General features: G+C 46.8%; 1 protein-coding gene across 4 annotated transcripts in view; it reads right to left on the reverse strand.

The window, feature by feature from the left end:
- nfatc1 (nuclear factor of activated T cells 1) overlaps positions 1–19,274 on the reverse strand; it is a 300,700-nt gene that overhangs the window by 197,962 nt on the left and 83,464 nt on the right. For all 4 annotated transcript variants that reach the window (XM_078216846.1, XM_078216844.1, XM_078216845.1 and 1 more), the window contains exons 4-5: positions 11,258–11,460; positions 6,131–6,303 (exon numbers count right to left, since the gene is read on the reverse strand). In XM_078216846.1, the coding sequence (XP_078072972.1) occupies positions 6,131–6,303; positions 11,258–11,460 (376 nt within the window). The remainder of the gene's footprint in view (positions 1–6,130; positions 6,304–11,257; positions 11,461–19,274) is intronic.

Consider the following 19,274-nt stretch of genomic DNA (forward strand, 5'->3'; position numbering starts at 1 on the left):
TCCCTGCCTCGATCACTGCCCTCCCCCCACAGTCCCCGGTCTCCCGTTCAACACCCCTGACCACCCCCCGAACACCTCCTCCCAGCGCCTGACCCTCTGGGGGGGGGGGGGGGGGGGAACGACTCAATGGCCCCCCCGTCCTTCACGCCAGCAGGGTGGGGCTACCAGCTCTCCGAAAGTGGAGAGCTACTGTCAACCCCACTAGAGTGAAATACCCCTGGCCAGGGGGGGAGAGGCTAGCCAGCTCGGAGACTTCAGTCCCTAATTATATTTAAATTAGATTTGCATGTTCCTTTGCATACCTAATGCAGCTCCGTGCCTATACCCGGCGTGGAGCTGACGGCACTAGAAATCCGGTGCTGGGAGACGCACTTGGAGCCAGACGCCATGCCGGTGGGAAACTGATGAGTTGGGGGTGCACTGTCGGTGGGACTGGAGAACCCCGCCGGCGTGAACAGCCAGAGAATTCCGGCCATTATTATTGCTTTAGTGAGCTTTGGTCCTCAAAGTTGACACAGCACTCATGATGGTGAATGATCAAGATTCTGTATAATTAACGCACCGATTCCTCACTTCTGTGTTCCAACAACATTGAGGTAACATTCCAGTGTTGAGATTACTTCTTGTATCTGTGCACCAGCTTTGTGTCCTCCTCATAGCGAACCTTTCCACCGTGGCTTTGGATTTGAACAGATGTCCCAAAGCTTGGGCGATGGGATGTTGTGAGGGGTCAGGGTCTAACCCATTGTGTCACCCAGCGCCCCTCACTCAAATTGCCAAGAGGTTAAAAAACTGCTCTTCGATATATAAAATTGCGTGTTTTGTGTTATATAAAATAAAATGACGGGTATGTTGTGTGCTAAAAAAAGAGAGGCAGAGAGGCACTAACTGAAGGTATGCTGTACATGACCAGGGGGTTTTGTGCACATTGCATGGAGGCCTGTTACATGAAGTGAAGGTGCAAATATCACAGTGTCAATTGTACCATCTGCTGGAGTGTTGTGCTAAGGCAGACCACTGAGAAACTATCCTGACTAAAATTAGAATCAATGGGTGGTATTGCTCACGACTTGAGACCTCACACAAAGCATACACGTCTGCATCCAGTCAATCCCAATATACACCTCTCTGATGCAGTCTTATAAAATGTGAGGCAAATTAATTCATGTAAAATTTAGTTATAAGGACAATTACGTCTCTGCCCAGCTCAGAATTAGGTGAAATATTTCTTCACAATTACATCACTTTCTGTTCATTTGAACAAAGCTGAGTACATGAGAACATAGAACATAGGAACAGGAGTAGGCCATTCGGCCCTTCGAGCCTACTCCGCTATCCAATAAGATCTCAGCTGCTCTGATTGTGGTCTCAACTCCACTCTCCTGTCTGCCCCTCTGCCCCCCCCCCCCCCCCCCCCCGCCCCACCACCACCACCAGCCCCCATTACCCTTGATTCCTTTGTCTATCAAACATCTGTCTAACTCTTTTTTTTATTCGCTCGTGGGACGGAGGCGTCGCTAGCTGGCCAGCATTTATTACCCATCCTTAGTTGCCCTTGGAGGGCAGTTGGGAGTCAACAACATTGCTGTGGCTCTGGAGTCACATGTAGGCCAGACCGGGTAAGGATGACAGATTTCCTTCCCGGAAGGATATTAGTGAACCAATTGGGTTTTTCCAACAATCGACAATGGTTTCATGGTCATCAGTAGATTCTTAATTCCAGTTAGAATTCAGCCTTGAATAAACTCAATGACCCAGCCTCCACAGCTCTCTGGGGAAGAGAACTGAACACACCAATGACCCTCTGAGAGAAAAAATTCTCCTAATCTCAGTCTTGAATTGGAGACCACTTATTTCTAAACGGTTTGCCCAAGTTCCAGTCTCTCCCAGAAACGGAAACATCGGGCCTGACTTTACCATCATGTTGCAGTCATTTTCAGGTGCGAAAACTTGGTAAAGTCGAGCGTGAGGCAAGTAGAGTGATCTGCGCCTGCCTCCGCGTCAGTTCCCCCTGCCACATCCCTCCCCTGCCACATCCCTTCCGGGCATTATCCGGCCCGGGCATTATCCGGCCCGGGAGGGATGTGGCAGGGGAGCCGCATTCTATCAACTTTTTTCTGCGCATGCGCAGTTGGAGGCACCAATTGGAGCTGCAGGAATTTGGGCGCGTTTAGCTCCGCCCACAGGCTTGTGCAGCGCGATTCGGATTCGCTGATATTTTTTCAGGCAAAGTGCATATGGGGGTGCCTGAGAATGGGTCTAAAAGTCGGATCTGAAACATTCCCAGTTTCAAGTTTACCCAGTACTTAGAATTAAAATGGTAAAATTGGGCCCATCCTCCTTGTATCCGTAAAAGCAAAATACTGCAGATGCTGGAATCTGAAACAAAAACAAAAAATGCTGGAAAATCTCAACAGCATCTCTGGAGATAGAATAGGCCAGCACAGTGGCACAAGGGTGGCACGGTGGCACAGTGGTTAGCACTGCTGCCTCACAGCACCAGGGACCCGGGTTTGATTCCCAGCTTGGGTCACTGTCTGAGTGGAGTTTGCACATTCTCCCCGTGTCTGCATGGGTTTCCTCCGGGTGCTCCGGTTTCCTCCCACAGTCCAAAGATGTGCGGGTTAGACGAATCGGCCATACTAAATTGCCCTTAGTGTTGGGGGGACTAGCTGGGGTAAATGCATAGGGTTATGGGGATAGGGCCTGGGTGGGATTGTGGTCGGTGTGGACTCGATGGGCTGAATGGCATCCTTCTGCACTGTAGGATTCTATGATGCTATGAATGTTTTGAGTCTGGATGACCCTTTGTCCTTTGTCAGTATCCAACCTATCAAGTTCCCTTTTAATAAGATGACGTCTCATTCTTCTAAATCCCAATAGGGATAGGACCTAACCTGTTCAACCTTTCTTCGTAGGATAAGCCTTTCACCCCAGGATTGAGTTGAGTGAACCTTCTCTATACTGTGCCTAACGTAATTATATCTTTTTTTCAAGCAGAGACTAAAACTGTACACAATATTCCAGATGTGGTCTCTCCAAGGCCCTGTATAGCTGCAGTAAAACTTCCACATTTGTGTATTCCATTAAAAAGAGAAATTTTATCTAACTCTGATGGCTTGTTGCCTGCGTGTGCTGAGTAGTACCCATCAATTATGTTTCAGGTTCAATCGTGAGTTGATACTGAAATTAGATGGACAACATCTCCTGGAAATGAAGTGAAGTAATTGACTTTACCTGCTCCGGGGCTAGGAAGGGAATGCTTGGTCATGGCTCCCACTCCCAGATGGGTGGCACGGTGGCACAGTGGTTAGCACCGCTGCCTCACAGCCACAGGGTCCCAGGTTCCATTCCCGGTTTGAGTCACTGGCTGTGTGGAGTTGGCACCTTCTCCCCGTGTCTGCGTGGGTTTCCTCCGGGTGCTCCGGTTTCTGCCCACAGTCCGAAAGATGTGCTGGTTAGGTGCACTGGCCATGCTAAATTCTCCCTCAGTGTACCCAAACAGGCAGCAGAGTGTGGCGACTAGGGGATTTTCACAGTAGCTTCATTGCAATGTTAATGTAAGCCTACTTGTGACACTAATTTAAAAACTTTAAATGCCCCGCTCCGGGGCTAGGAAGGAAAGTTTGGTCATGGTTCCCATTCACAAATAGTGCCATGCTAGGAAAGGTCTATTTGGTCAAGGAGGGAGGGCTTCATATTCCTGGATCACTGGGAAGTTTTCAAGAGAGGAGGGCACCTGTACAAGAAGGACGGGTCACAACTAAATTGGAAGGGCACGAATAGGCGGCACGGTAGCACAGTAGTTAGCACTGCTGCTTCACAGCTCCAGGGACCTGGGTTCGATTCCCGGCTTGGGTCACTGTCTGTGTGGAGTTTGCACATTCTCCTCGTGTCTGCGTGGGTTTCCTCCGGGTGCTCCGGTTTCCTCCCACAGTCCAAAGATGTGTGGGTTAGGTTGATTGGCCATGCTAAAAATTGCCCTTAGTGTCCTGAGATGCGTAGGTTAGAGGGATTAGTGGGTAAAATATGTAGGGATATGGGGGTAGGGCCTGGGTGGGATTGTGGTCGGTGCAGACTCGATGGGCCGAATGGCCTCTTTCTGTACTGTAGGGTTTCTATGATTCTATGATTCTATGTAGACAGAATCAACTTGCTCAGTTGTACTCAATCACATGAGTGAATAATCCAGAATCACTCTAGGTTTACAATGTGGAATATACAACATAGGGGAGGTTCTGGCAGACTCTGGGAGAGGAGGAACATTGAAGGGGAAAGCAATATTTTAAAAAGAATGCGGTTTGGTAGTTGGAGATGGACAACCTTGATGCTGGTGATTATGTCACAGCTTTGTTCGGAGTTCTTTTTGTGTGAAGTAACTTGAAGACAGAAAATATAGACAACCAATTTCCTTCGTTAATATAATCTCACATGCTGTGCAGCAATGCAATGCATCATGGTGGTATTATGCATACACAGCGGCCGGCAGATGTTCAGTCTCACCAGCCTATCTGGAGGAAGTGGTAAGGTTACAATTCTTACAACAAGCAATGCTATTGGAGCAGTGTGCACAAACCTTTTAATTTTGCAGATTTTCTAACCCCTACTGAGGCATTTTAAAAAATGTTATTCTTTCAGGGGAAGTGGTTGTCGCTGGCTAAGCCAGCATGTATTGCCAATTCCTAACTCCCCTTGCGAAGGTGGTGGTGGGATACCTTCTTGAACTGCCGCAGCCATGGAGCGTAGACCCACAGTGCTGGTAGTGAGAATTTTGGTGATAGTGCAGGAATGAATAAATGGCAATGTAGTTCCAAGACAGGATGGCGAGTGGCTTGGAGGGAACTTGCAAGCGGTGGTGTCCCCAGCATTTGTGCCCTTGTCCTTCCAGATGGTAGAGGTTGCGTGGATTTGGTAGGTGCTGTCAAAAGCTAACATGTCAAATTCAAACAAATAAAGTATAGTGTTGTAATTTTCTTAGGCACGCCCATTCCTCACTTTGTTCTCTGCAGTGCTCTGAATCTCAGTGGCACTATTACAAGCTTCCGAATGACAAGGAGAGCATCAAACCAATGAGTTAAGTGAAGTGCTCCCATGTTCGGATTGGAAAGTTGTGCCAAAAGAGAAGACAAGTTGGAAAGTGAATGCCACACTCATTTGAACACATCCCTTCACTGGGAGCACTGAATTTAACTTATAAAAGAATAATGAACAAAGACAATTGCAGCACAGGAACAGGCCCTTCGGCCCTCCAAGCCTGCACCGACGATGCTGCCCGACTGAACTAAAACCCCCTTCCGAAGGCCATATCCCTCCATTCCCATCCTATTCATGTATTTGTCAAGCCACCCCTTTAAAGTCACTCGTATCTGCTTCCACTACCTCTCCCGGCAGCGAGTTCCAGGCACCCACCATCCTCTGTGTAAAAAACTTGCCTCGTACATCTCCGTTAAACCTTGCCCCTCTCACCTTAAACCTATGCCCCCGAGTAATTGAGTCTTAGCACTGCTGCCTCACAGCGCCAGGGACCCAGGTTCGATTCCCGGCTTTGGTCACTGTCTGTGCGGAGTCTGCATGTTCTCCCTGAGTCTGCAGAGGCTTCCTCCGGGTGCTCTGGTTTCCTCCCACACATTTCCACTCCATCTGACGAAGGAGCAGCACTCCGAAAGCTAATGGTGTTTGCTACAAAATAAACCTGTTGGACTTTAACCTGGTGTTGTTAAAACTCTTACTGTGTTCCTCCCACAGTCCAGAGATGTGCAAGTCAAATGGATTGGCCATGCTAAATTGCCCTTGGTGTTCAAAGATGTGCAGGTTAGGTGGATTGGCCATGCTAAATTGCCGATTAGTGTCAAGGGCATTAACAGGATAAATACATGGGGTTACGGGGATAGGGTCTGGGTGGGATTGTGGTCGGTGCAGACTTGATGGGCCAAATAACCTCCTTCTGCACTGTAGGGATTCTATGATTCTCTGGCAGAATTCCAGTGGAAGATTGACCGCAAACCCGGTATAAAGATCGTTTTCCCTGGTATTTCTGCTTAAATTTATGGTGAATGATCTGGACAATTCCCATGGACTTTCCAGGAGAAAATGTTTAATTTGTCTAAAGCGCTAAGTGAATCATACTTACAACACTCAATCGGGTTTGATGAAGCCTGCAAAGAAACAGTTCGACCGTTGGGTTGTGGAATGTGTACACGAAAGACCAGCCTCACTCTTGTATTCTTCCTTCCAATGTCAGTCTCGCCTTTCCTCAGCTCAATATCAGAATTCCGAAGTTTGAGTATCCCGGCGCAATCAATGCTGTTGGAAAAATGCATGATTATAAGGACAGAATTTTGTACCTAAGCTTTTCCCACTCCAATAATTTTGACAGAATCTCAATTGCTTGTTTCCTGACTGTAACAGTCAAGTAGTGCCTGGGGACCTGAATGCTGGATAGCGTTATTGATGCAATGTGTGGCTTGGTTCAATAGCCAGGTGATTGGACCTATTAAGTGACAACCCAACTTACCTCGCAAATTGGTTAAACCCTCCTTTCAAACAGAGATCCAGGTTTCCTTACTGTCTTTGGAGAAAGCTATCAGCTATTTTTGATGGGAAGTTCTATGGTCATAGAATCCCTACAGTACAGATGGAGACCATTCGGCCCATCAAGTCTGTACCGACCACATCCCCCCCGGGCCCTATTCCCATTACCCCACACATTTACCCTGCTAAGTCCCCTGACACTAGGGTTAATTTAGCATGGCCAATCCACCTAACCCGCACTTTGGAGTGTGGGAGGAAACCAGAGCACCCGGAGGAAACCCACGCAGACACGGGGAGAAAGTGCAACTCCGTACAGACAGTGATCCGAGGCCGGAATTGAACCTGGGTCCCTGGCGCTGTGAGGCAGCAGTGCTAACCACTGTACCACCGTGCTGCCCTGACCAGCCACCGGTCTGGATATTATTTCTAGTTTGGATTTACACAAACATTGGCAATTTGTTTGGGAAGTATTCTACGAGACCTCATAGAATCATAGAACCCTATTGTGCAGAAGGAGGCCATTCGGCCCATCGAGTCTGCACCAACTACAATCCCACCCAGGCCCTATTTCCGCAACCCCACATATTTACCCTGCTAATCCCTCTCACACTAGGGTCAATTTAGCATAGTTATCTCGAAAAATTAGATTTTCCAGAAGTGTTGGTTTTGACTCAATTGGAATGGCAAATTGATTGTGTGGAAAAGCGGTTTGCAAAAACAACCATGAATTTCTTGAATTCGGAAGATAATAATTGAGGGCAAAGTGGAGAATGAATTTGCAATACAGAGGTTGTATTTTTGCTCCTCAAGACTGTTTTGCCATTCAGTGAGATCATGGCTTTTTAAAAAATTCATTCATGGGATGTGGGCATCGCTGACTAGGCCAGCATTAATCACAAAATCCTAATTGCCCTCGAGAAGATGGTGGTGGTTCCTGGATTACTGCAGTCCACAAATTATAGGAATAGCCACAGTGCTGTCAGGGAGGGAGTTCCAGGATTTTGACCCAGCGACAGTGAAGGAACAGCGATTAGTTCCAAATCAGGGTGGTGAGCGACCTGGAGGGAAATTTGCCGGTGGTGATGTTCCCATGCATCGGCTGCCGTTGTCCTCCTAGGTGGTCGAGGTCACGAGCTTGGAAGGTGCTGTCAAACATAGCAGCTAATTTTCCCACGTTAAATTCCCATAAATAGCAATGGGACAGTGCCAGGGACCCGGTTTCGATTCCCAGCTTGGGTCCCTGTCTATGCAGAGTCTGCACATTCTCCCTGTGTCTGCGTGGGTTTCCTCCGGGTGTTCCCATTTCCTCCCACCGTCCAAAGATGTGTACATTAGGCGCAGTGGCCATGCTAAATTCTTCCTCAGTGTACCTGAATAGGCACTGGAGTGTGGCGACGAGGGGATTTTCACAGTAACTTCATTGCAGAGTTAATGTAAGCCTACTTGTGACTAATGAATAAAGTTATTTTTTAATTTGGTGATGTTAGTTGAGTATTGACCAGGGCACTATGAGGACAGCTCTGACAAAGAGTCATCCAGACTCGAAGCGTTAGCTCTGTTGTCTCTTCACAGATGCTGTCAGACCTGCTGAGACTTTCCAGCATTTTCTGTTTTTGTTTTAGATTCCAGCATCCACAGTAATTTGCTTTTAACAATGAGAACCCATCAGTTCTTCACTATTATAATGGGATCTTATGCATCCATCTGAGAGGGTAGATAGGCACTTAGCCATCCAAAATATGACAAATCTCTGACAGTACAGCACTCCCTCAGTACTGCATTGGAGTGTCCATCTAGACTTCATGCTCAGGTCTCTGAACTTAAACCCACAACAAAGAACAGTACAGCACAGGAACAGGCCCTTCAGCCCACCAAGCCTGTGCCAATCACATTGTCCTACCTAGACCAATCGCCTGTATCCCTCTATACCCTGCCTGTTCACGTGTCTATCCAGATAAGTCTTAAATGTCGCTAACCTATCTGCCTCACCCACCTCACTTGCAGTGCATTCCAGGCCCCCACCACCCTCTGTGTAAAAAACTTCCCCCGCACATCTCCACTGAACCTTTCCCCCCTTACCTTGAACTTGTGCCCCCTTATGATTGTCATTTCTGTCCTGGGAAAAAGCTTCCAACTGTTCACCCTATCCATACCCCTCATAATTTTATAAACTTCTATCAGGTCGCCCCTTGGCCTCCGTCTTTCCAAGGAGAACAATCCCAGTTTAGTCAATCTCTCCTCATAGCTGATACCCTCCACACCAGGCAACATCCTGGTAAACCTATTCTGTACTCCCTCCAAAGCCTCCACGTCCTTCTGGTAGTGTGGCGATCAGAATTGGACACAGTATTCCAAATGTGGCCTAACCAATGTTTTATATAACTGTGAAATAATTTGCCAACTTTTATACTTGATGTCCCGGCCGATGAAGGCAAGCATGCCAGATGCTTTCTTCACCACCTTGTCCACCTGTGCTGCCACTTTTAAGAATCTGCAGTACGGACCTGTACTCTCAGATCTCTCTGCATGGCTCTCCAAGCACACTGCCACTGAACCACAGCTGACAGGTAGATGCTGGTCAGGGTGGTAGGATTTTCTGTTCGTTATCTGTGGTGAACTCATAAACATCAGATAAATACAAAAGGCAGAGAAAATAAACACTCAGATTACCTTCTGCTGACTGCAGAGTGTTTCAGATAGTGGGCAGGCTGGACATGGCAAAGGCAGCCCACCATTGTCTGCTGGCGGATAGAATTACAGAACCATAGAATCCTGACAGTGCAGAAGGAGGCCATTTGGCCCATCGAGTCTGCACCCACCACAATCCCACCCAGGTCCTACCCACATAACCGCATGCATTTTCCCTAGCTAATCCCCCTGACACTAAGAGACAAATTAGCATGGCCAATCCACCTAACCCGTACACCTTTGCAGTGTGGGGGGAAACCGGACCACCCGGAGGAAACTCACGCAGACACGGGAAGAACGTGCAAACTCCACACAGACAGTGACCCAAGCCGGGAATCGAACCCGGGTCCCTGGCGCTGTGAAGCAGCAGTGCTAACCACTGTGCCGCCCATAATGGATGTTCCAGTGCCACTGGTGTCAATGGCATTTCGTGTGGCCGCACCCTCCACTGCTGGGGAACCTGCTACAGGGGGAGGCCACTGCCGGCGGGACAGGAAGATCCCACCAGCGGGAAAGGTCGAAAAATTCAGACCAATATATTACTCCCAAACAAAATTATATATATAAAATTTGGAGAAATTTTCTGGTCGTTCATACCGGTGGGAGTTTCCAGTCCCGCTGCAGTGAACGGAGGGAGATTAGGCTGAGCGCCACATTCTCCATCCTCATTCGCAGCAGTGGCAGGACGTGAAGAGCCAGAAAACTTTGGCCTATAGGCGGGATTTTCCGGCCTTGCTTGCCCTGAATCCGGAAAATCCCGCCTGAGGTAAATGGACCTTTCCGTGGTCCACCCCTCGCCTGCTCTGATTCCCATGGTGGGCGGGACGGTAAAATGCCAGCCTATATCTCTGTTGTGATTTCAAGTAATTTTGGCAAAAGGTGTTTCAGTGATGTCCCAGCGTCCACCGTATGATTCTGCAAATGGCACAATGTGGGATAAAGAAAGGGGAGGGTTTAGGTTCATAGAAACATCGAAGATAGGAGCAGGAGGAGGCCATTTGGCCCTTCGAGCCTGCTCTGCCATTCATTACGATCATGGCTGATCATCCAACTCAATAGCCTAATCCTGCTTTCTCCCCAAAACCTTTGATCCCATTTGCCCCAAGTGCGATATCTACCTCTTGAATACATTTAATGTTTTGGCATCAACTACTTCCCGTGGTAATGAATTCCACAGGTTCACCACTCTTTGGGTGAAGAAATGTCTCCTCATCTCCATCCTAAATGGTCTACCCTGAATCCTCTGACTGTGACCCCTGATTCTGGACTCCCCACCACCGGGAACATCCTCCCTGCATCTACCCTATCTCGACCTGTTAGAATTTTGTAAGTCTCTATGAGTTCCCCCCCGGATTCGTCTGAACTCTAGCGAAAACAATCCTAACCTAGTCAATCTCTCCTTATAGATCAGTCCCGCCATCCCCGGAATCAGTCTGGTAAAGCTTCGCCGCACTCCCTCGAGAGCAAGAACATTCTTCCTCAGAAAAGGAGACCAAAACTGCACACAATATTCTAGGTGCGGCCTCAACATTGCCCTGCAACAACACATCCCTGCTCCTGTACTCGAAACCTCTCGCAATGAAGACCAACATACCATTTGCCTTCTTTACCGCCTGCTGCACCTGCATGCTTACCTTCAGCGACCGGTGCATAAGGACACCCAGGTCCCACTGCACACTCCCCTTTCCCAATTTACAACCATACCTGTCTTCTTGTTTTTGCTTCCAAAGTGGATAACCTCACATCTATCCAGATTATATTGCATCTGCCATTGATTTGCCCACTCACCCAACCTGTCCAGATCATGCTGAAGGATCTCTGCATTCTCATCATAGTTCACCTTCCCACTCAACGTGGTATCATCTGCAAATTTTGAGATGTTACATTTTGCCCCCTCATCCAAATCATTAATATATATTGTTCAAAACTTCCATTGGCATTTGATTTCACATTGGTAATGTTCCTAGGTTAGGGAGGAAAGTGTGAACAGAGGGTTGATTTCTGTTTCTGAATGTCGGTGCTTGGGAAGGAGGCTTACTTTGCTCGCATGTTGTTTTCCGGTAGCAGTGGGATCTCCAGCACCTTGGTGTTGTTGATGATGTTCTCGTGGCTGCTTGTGGAGACCGTCTTCCCAGTGATTCGGTGGACCTGGTAGAAGGCATGTGGTCGCAGCAGGCGATCGTCTGCTGTCCCGATGAACAGCTGCAGAGTGAGAGGCTCGCTTTCCATGTAACCATGGAGCTGGCAATGAAACAGAAAAGAGTCTCGCTAGACATTGTGTAGCACGCGGCGCTAAAGACCAATTTATTTCTCTTTTTTTGCAGCCCAGAGCCAAAAGCAGGTGAGAAAATTATTGACAGCTGCTAAGCATGTCACATCTTGCAGTAACCGCAACATAAAAAGTATATTTAGCCCATTTCTGATGAAAGTATGTTTTGCTAATCGCTTTAATTCGGAGCTCCAGCCACTACGTTCAGGCAGCTGCGGAGACGTTTGCCAAGGGTCTCAAACAGAAGCATGATGACTGCTTTGCACAAATCGGTTCAGTGGATACACCTCCTGCAACCTCATACGCGTCTATTAGTTCTAACATGTCAGGCATATAATCCTGCCACACATCTGATTAAAATTCTCAGCTGTGACTCAACTGGTAGCATTTCCACTGCTGAGTCAGGATATGGGTTCAAGTTCTTAAAGTTTATTTATTAGTGTCACAAGTAGGATTACCGTAACACTGCAATGAAGTTACTGTGAAAATCCCCTAGTCGCCACACTCCGGCGCCTGTTTGGGTACACTGAGGGAGAATTTAACATGGCCAATGCACCTAACCAGCACGCCTTTCGGACTGTGGGAGGAAACCAGAGCACCCAGAGGAAACCCACGCAAACATGGGGAGAACGTGCAAACTCAGCACAGACAGTCACCCAAGCCGGATCCGGGTCCCTGGCGCTGTGAGGCAGCAGTGCTAACCACTGTGCCACCGTGCCGCTAAGTAAGTCCTGCTTCAGGGTTTGGGTGCAACAATCTCGGTTGACTCTCCAGTGGAGGATCAAGGGAGTACACCAATATAGGAGGTGCTGTCATTTAGAATTATAGAATCCCCACCGTGCATAGGGAAGCCATTCAACCCATCAAGTCTACACTGTGCCACCGTGCCACCCCATTTGGCTGAGATGCTAAACCCTGTCAGCCCTCTCAGGTAGATTTGAGACACCCCATGGCACCATAGGAAGAGAAAGAGAGTTATCCTTGGTGTGTTGTGTTAGGGACCAGATCAGAAACTCCGAGGCATATTGGGAAGCTAGCCTGGACCCCAGCTTTTTTTGATTTTGGCATTAGGGTGAGTGTTTCACTCCAGGTACGATTCAATTGACCCACTAGGAAGCTTTTATTAAATCAAACTTTATTTAAGAACACAGTTAGAATATAACAAAAGGAATTAGCATAACTTTTATCAATTCAAACACTTAAACATGAGAAAGTATAATTCTTAACAGTTATCCATCTCTATAGTTCCAATGAAAGCGAAGCCCCCAATGCACAATCCCCATAAATCATACCTCAGAACCAATTACCACCAAAAACAGATATGCTCACATGGATGCTAGATTTCCAGCCTTTTAACCCTCTGGACAGATACAGAAAGATACTTACAGGAAATGCTGGAGAAACTCAGCAGGTCTGACAGCATCTGTGGAGAGAGAATAGAGCCAACGTTTTGAGTTTGGATGACCCTTCTTCAGACTGATGAAGGGTCATCCAATCTCGAAACGTTGGCTCTATTCTCTCTCCACAGATGCTGTCAGACCTGCTGAGTTTCTCCAGCATTTCCTGTTTTTGTTTCAGATTCCAGCATCCGCAGTATGTTGCCTTCATGTACAGAAAGACACCTGCCTTCTGACTCCTACACTGCAGTTTCCAGAGAAGGGTATACCCCCAAACAACAGAACTTCAGAGAAATAAACCTAGTTTCTGGAAGATCCGAGTCTTTAGACTTCAGAGAGACTCAAAGTTATTTCTTCTTTCTCCGGCTCCCAAAAAGCAACTGACATGATTTTTCTTTGCAAGCCTAGCTCCACCCAGTCACATGATCTTACTTGTCAATCAGCCTAATCATACCCTACTCCATAAAACCCTTGGGGAAACACAATAATAACAATCCTAGATTATTCCATACTAAAACAAACATTGTAGCAATTAAGATCAAGTATGCTGCTGCAGTAACAATAGGGCTGGCAGATGCAGACAAAATGGCACTGATTATAAAACAAACTGTTACAACAGCTCCTTCACAAGTAACTTGTCCCAAATACATTTCTTAAAGGCATATAGTGTCAGCGCAGCCGGCAATAGCTTTCTCTCAATCAACATCACAAAAACAGGTTCTCATTTCACTTTATTGCTATTTGTGGGAGCTTGCTGTGCACAAATTGGCTGCTATTTTTCCTATATTACAACAGTGATTACACTTAAAAAAGTACTGCATTGACTCCACTGGGTTGTCTGCTGGTCATGGAAGGCACTATATAAAGGCAAGTCCTTACTTTTTTGAAGCTCCTGTTGCAAATAAATGTTTAAGTTTCCTAATGAAAACCTCAATAATTATGTGCTGCATTATTGCAATAAATAAATTATTAATAGTTACTTGGCAGTACAGAGCTTGCGTATTGCTGAAAAAAGACATGTTGTTGAAGCTTTTCATCCTGCACTCATCAGGACTTGATAACCAATCAGCACCCTCTTCGCACGGGGAGTAAATTGTTGTCCCGTTTACATTTGGTCTTCTTGCAAATTGTCCTGAAGAGTGCAAGACAAAAAGCTTCGCTAACATGTGTCTTTTTTCAGCAATACTCAAATTGTGATTTTTGAAGCTGAAATGTTTACAGTGCAACAAATTCACCCAAGCTTCAAATCATTTATTTTTGCAATTGGCATTCTCAGGATGTGAGTATCGCTGTCAAGGCCAGTATTTATTGTCCAATCCCTAATTGACAATGGAAAAAGTAGCACATTCTTTCGTTCTTTTCACTGATCCACCTTATGGACCACCGCAGTCCATGTGGTTAGGTACACCTAAGATACCGTTAGGGAGAAAACTCCAGGACTTTGACCCAGCAACAGACCTCGGACTCGGAGGGGATGAGGTTCCAACAGACTAGCTGCCCTTGTCCTTTCAGGTGGTGGCGATTTCAGGCTTCGAAGCTACGGTCAAAGAAGTTACAGCAACTTGCAAGCAGATGATTGAAAGAAAAATTTAAAGATTTCTAAAAGTTGAGAATGCAAAGATAATACCAATTACAATTCTTCACCATCATTTTTAGTTGATCCTTATTGGGAAAATAACATTGAAAGGAAATGGAAGCACACATCTCATCAAATTGATTGAGTTTTTTGAAGAGGTGACGAAGATAATTGATGAGGGAAGGGCTGTGAATGTAGTTTATATGGATATGGGTCTGATAGAGATCTACAAAATTATGAGAGGCATAGGCAGGATGGATAGTCAATGGCTTTTTCCCAGGGTAGAAGTGTCAATTGCAAAGGGGCAGAGGTTCAAGGTGAGAAGAGGAAAGCTTAAGGGAGATGTGCAGGGGAAGCTTTTCATGCAGTGTTTATATGGACTTTAGTAAGTGTAGGGAAGGTTTTTCGTGCAGTTTATATGGACTTTAATAAGGCATTTGACAAGGTCCTATATGGCAGACTGGTGCAAAAACTAAAATCACATGGGATTCGAGGTGGGCTGGCTAGATGGATACAGAACTGTCTTGGTCATAGAAGACAGAGATTAGCGGTGGAAGGGTGTTTTTCAGAATGGAGATCTGTAGTTAGTGGTGTTCCGCAGGGACACTCTGTTATTTGTAATATATTGTTATTTGGGGCGCATGGTAGCACAGTGGTTAGCACTGCTGCTTCACAGCGCCAGGGACCCGGGTTCGATTCCCAGCTTAGGTCGCTGTTTGTGCGGAGTTTGCATGTTCTCTCCGTGTCTGTGTGGGTTTCCTCTGGGTGTTCCAGTTTCCTCCCACATTTTGAAAAATGTGCTGGTTAGGTGCATTGACCCGAAATGGCACCGGACTGTGGCGACTAGGGGAATTTCAAGGTAACTTCTTTGCAGTGTTACTTGTGAATAATAAATAAACTTTATATGTAAATGATCTGGAGGAAAATGTAGATGGTCTGATTAGTAAGTTTGCGGATGACACACAGGTTGTTGGAGTTGCTGATAGTGCCGGGGATTGTCAGAGGATACAACAGGATATAGATAGATTGGAGTCTTGGGCACAGAAATGGCAGATGGAGTTTAATCTGGGCAAATGCGAGATAATGCATTTTGGAGGATCAAATTTAGGTGTGAATTACACTGTAAATGGCAGAACCCTTAGGGACATTAACATAGAGAGCGATCTGGGCGTGCAGGTCCACAGTTCCCTAAAAGTGGCAACACAGGTGGCCAAGATGATTAAGAAGGCATATGGCATGCTTGCCTTCATTGGCTGGAGCATTTAGTATAAGAGTTGGCAAGTCATGTTGCATCTATGTAAAGTCTTGGTTAGGCCACATTTGGAATGCTTTCAGTTGTTCTAATCCATCTGTGAGGTACAGAATTGCATCAGGGAATGTCTTGTTTCAATAAGTCCTCATGGACTGTGTTACTGAGCATTGTGCAGATATTCACCAAGAGGTGGTGTCTTCAACGGTATGACCTAAGTTCTGGAATTCCTCCTTTAAACCTCTCTATTAGTTTTTCCTTCCTTCAAACACACCCTTAAAACCAACCTCTTTCACCACGTTTTGGTCACCTATCCTAGTGTCTCCTCAGTGTCAAGTTTTGTTTGATCCTATGAAGCGCTTTGGTGTTTTGCTACATTGAAGGTGCTTTTTCAATGCAGCTTGTTGCTATTATAAAGATAGCCCAAAGACTTGGGGAGGAGGCAAGGGTGGGAGTAATGGTTAACCAAGTGCTAAAGACTAAACACGCTTGGGCAAAAGCAAGATCAAATCATATGACTGAGCAAACAGCACAAAGAGAAAGTGTGATGATTTCCATAAATGCAGCGGAGGACTAAATACAAAACCTGAATTATGAAAGACATATGCAAAAAAGGACACTAGCACAAGGAACTGTTACTAGGACAGCAGCAAGAAAATGGATGTGAAATCAGCAAATATGCAAATAATATTCAATATGACTTAATGGGAGACAGAGATGACAGCAGGAAATAATGTCCAAAAGGCAGACAAGTGAATCTGAATCCTTTCAGTATAGAAGGCAATCTAGCATGCGATGGAAATATGTACAGCCAGAATTCTGTTCGCACCAGCAGGGTCTTCCAGTCCCGCCAAGGGTTTGCACTTCCGCCATGGGAGTTGTTTGAAGCACAACCAATCTTCTGTTACCAACTGCACAGACCACATCAATTAGTTTCCGGCCTGCGCAGAGATGGTCAAAGTGCCAACTTTAGGGGAGGCTGTACAACAAGACACGTGAGGGCTTGATGGGTTTGGAATCATCACCACATCCATAGATTCCACGTGTCGGCCACTGCCCTCATCAAGAACCTGCCAGAGATGGTGATGGGTGACCCGGCCAACTGTCAACATTGGAGGTGGGGTGAAGTGAATGGGAAATCCCATTGACAGTGGCGGGACCAGTCGATCCCGCTTTCGGCAAAGAGTGTGTCGCCTCCCTGCCATGAGGAACACACCACGGGAGGGCAGAGAACCCCTCTCCCCTCTCAAGATTTAGAGAGAGGTGCTGGACCCAGAGGCTGCATGAGCAAGCTACCTGTGAGGGAAGCTTGAAAAATGTATTGTCTGCGGAGGCGGGCGGACAACACAGAGCTTGTGGTGTTTACAGAACCATTCAAATGTTTGAATTTGCATGGCGTGTTGTATCAACATGTCATCACGGCGATTGTGACCGAGCAGGTGGAGTAGCACCTGCACTTGCCGCAAATTAATGGAAATTCAGGCAGGCTCTTGCCCAGACTGAAAGGTACTGCCCATCAGAACACCAACACTCATCAGCTGCCCATGAATGAATTGTCTCTGTGTGAGCCACACACACTGGAAGCGGGCAATGAGGTGGAGAAGGAATCAAAAGATGTGACGCCAGGCACATCCTGTGATTCCTCTGGTCAGACCCTATTTGGAGTATTGTGAGCAGTTTTCGGCCCCATATCTAAGGAAGGATGTGCTGGTCTTGGAAAGGGGCCAGAGGAGGTTCACAAGAATGATCCCTGGAATGAAGAGCTTGTCGTATGAGGAACGGTTGAGGATTCTGGATCTGTACTCATTGGAGTTTAGAAGGATGAGGGGGGATCTTATTGAAACTTACAGGATACTGCGAGGCCTGGATAGAGTGGATGTGGAGAGGATGTTTCCACTAGTAGGAAAAACTAGAACCAGAGGATACAACCTCAAGCTGAAGGGACAATCCTTTAAAACAGAGATGAGGAGGAATTTCTTCAGCCAGAGAGTGGTGAATCTATGGAACTCTTTGCCGCAGAAGGCTGTGGAGGCCAGGTCATTGAGTGTCTTTAAGACAGAGATAGATAGGTTCTTGATTAATAAGGCGTTCAGGGGTTATGGGGAAAAGGCAGGAGAATGGGGATGAGAAAAATATCAGCCATGATTGAATGGTAGAGCAGACTCGATAGGAAGAGTGGCCTAATTCTGCTCCTATGTCTTATGGTCTTATGGTGTTGAAGAGTGAGCAATGGCGGGCACTGATCAAGGGCCAGTGATACATGGCGCACATTCAATACCATGAGGGTTCTCCCTCTCTACGGGGCTTTTGGTGGGGGACGGAGCTGGGGAAGTGGATGTTAGTATATTGGCATCAAATAGAGTGGTAGTGCTGAAAGACCACACTGAGAAGGCACCTGATGTACTTGATCATGATGTGGGGATGCCAGTGGTGGACTGGGGTCAGCACAGTAAGAAGCCTCACAACACCAGGTTAAAGTCCAACAGGTTTATTTGGAATCACAAGCTATCGGAGCGCTGCTCCTTCACTCACCTGATGAAGGAGCAGCACTCCGAAAGCTCGTGCTACCAAATAAAGCTGTTGGACTTTAACCTGGTGTTGTGAGGCTTCTTACTGTACTTGGAATACAGCAGTTGATGCTGACTGGAGGAGCAACATCTGGATAGATACCACCATCTCCCACAATTCATCCCTTGATAGAAAATACTTACATTGATGTAGCACAATCTCAGCATGTCCCAAAGTGCTTTAAAGCCAATGAAGTCTTTTTGAAGGGTATATACAGTTGGAACATAGGACAGTGCAGTCAATGGGGTACTTTTCAAGTGTTGTTACCATTGAAATGTAAGAAATGAGGCAGCCAATTTGTGGACATCAAGATCCCTCAATCAGCAAGGAGATAAATGAGCAGATAGAGAATTCTCCAGTCTTAGCACGCCTCGCTGCCAGCGAGAACGGAGAATGTGGCGCTCAGCCAAATCTCCATTCACTGCAACAAGACCGGAAAATCTCAGCTGCAGGCGAGGTCGGAGAATTCCGACCAATGTGTCGTATTGGCTTGATGATGTTGGTTGAAGGATCAGTATTTACCAGGACACCAGGGAGGGCTGCGCAGTCTTCTGTGCTCTTTGGGGCAGCATGGCGGCACAGTGGTTAGCACTGCTGCCTCACAGCTCCAGGGACCCGGGTTCGATTCCCGGTTTGGGTCACCGTCTGTGTGGAGTTTGCATGTTCTCCGCGTGTGTGTGTGGGTTTCCTCCGGGTGGTCCGGTTTCCTCCCACAGTCCAAAAATGTGCGGGTTAGGTGGATTGGCCATGCTAAATTGCCCCTTAGTGTCCCGAGATCCGTAGATTAGAGGGATTAGCGGGCTAAATATGTGGAGTTACGGGGATGGGGCCTGGGTGGGATTGTTGTTGGTGCAGACTCGATGGGCCGAATGGCCTCCTTCTGCACTGTAGGGTTTCTACCATTCTATGATCCATCAAAATAATACCATTCTAGCCACCTGAGCAGGCAGACGGGGCACCTGCTAACGTCTCGTCCGATTGACTGCATCTCCTCCA

This window comes from Mustelus asterias, chromosome 7 (assembly GCF_964213995.1).
Source record: "Mustelus asterias chromosome 7, sMusAst1.hap1.1, whole genome shotgun sequence".
NCBI classification, from domain to species: Eukaryota; Metazoa; Chordata; class Chondrichthyes; order Carcharhiniformes; family Triakidae; genus Mustelus; species Mustelus asterias.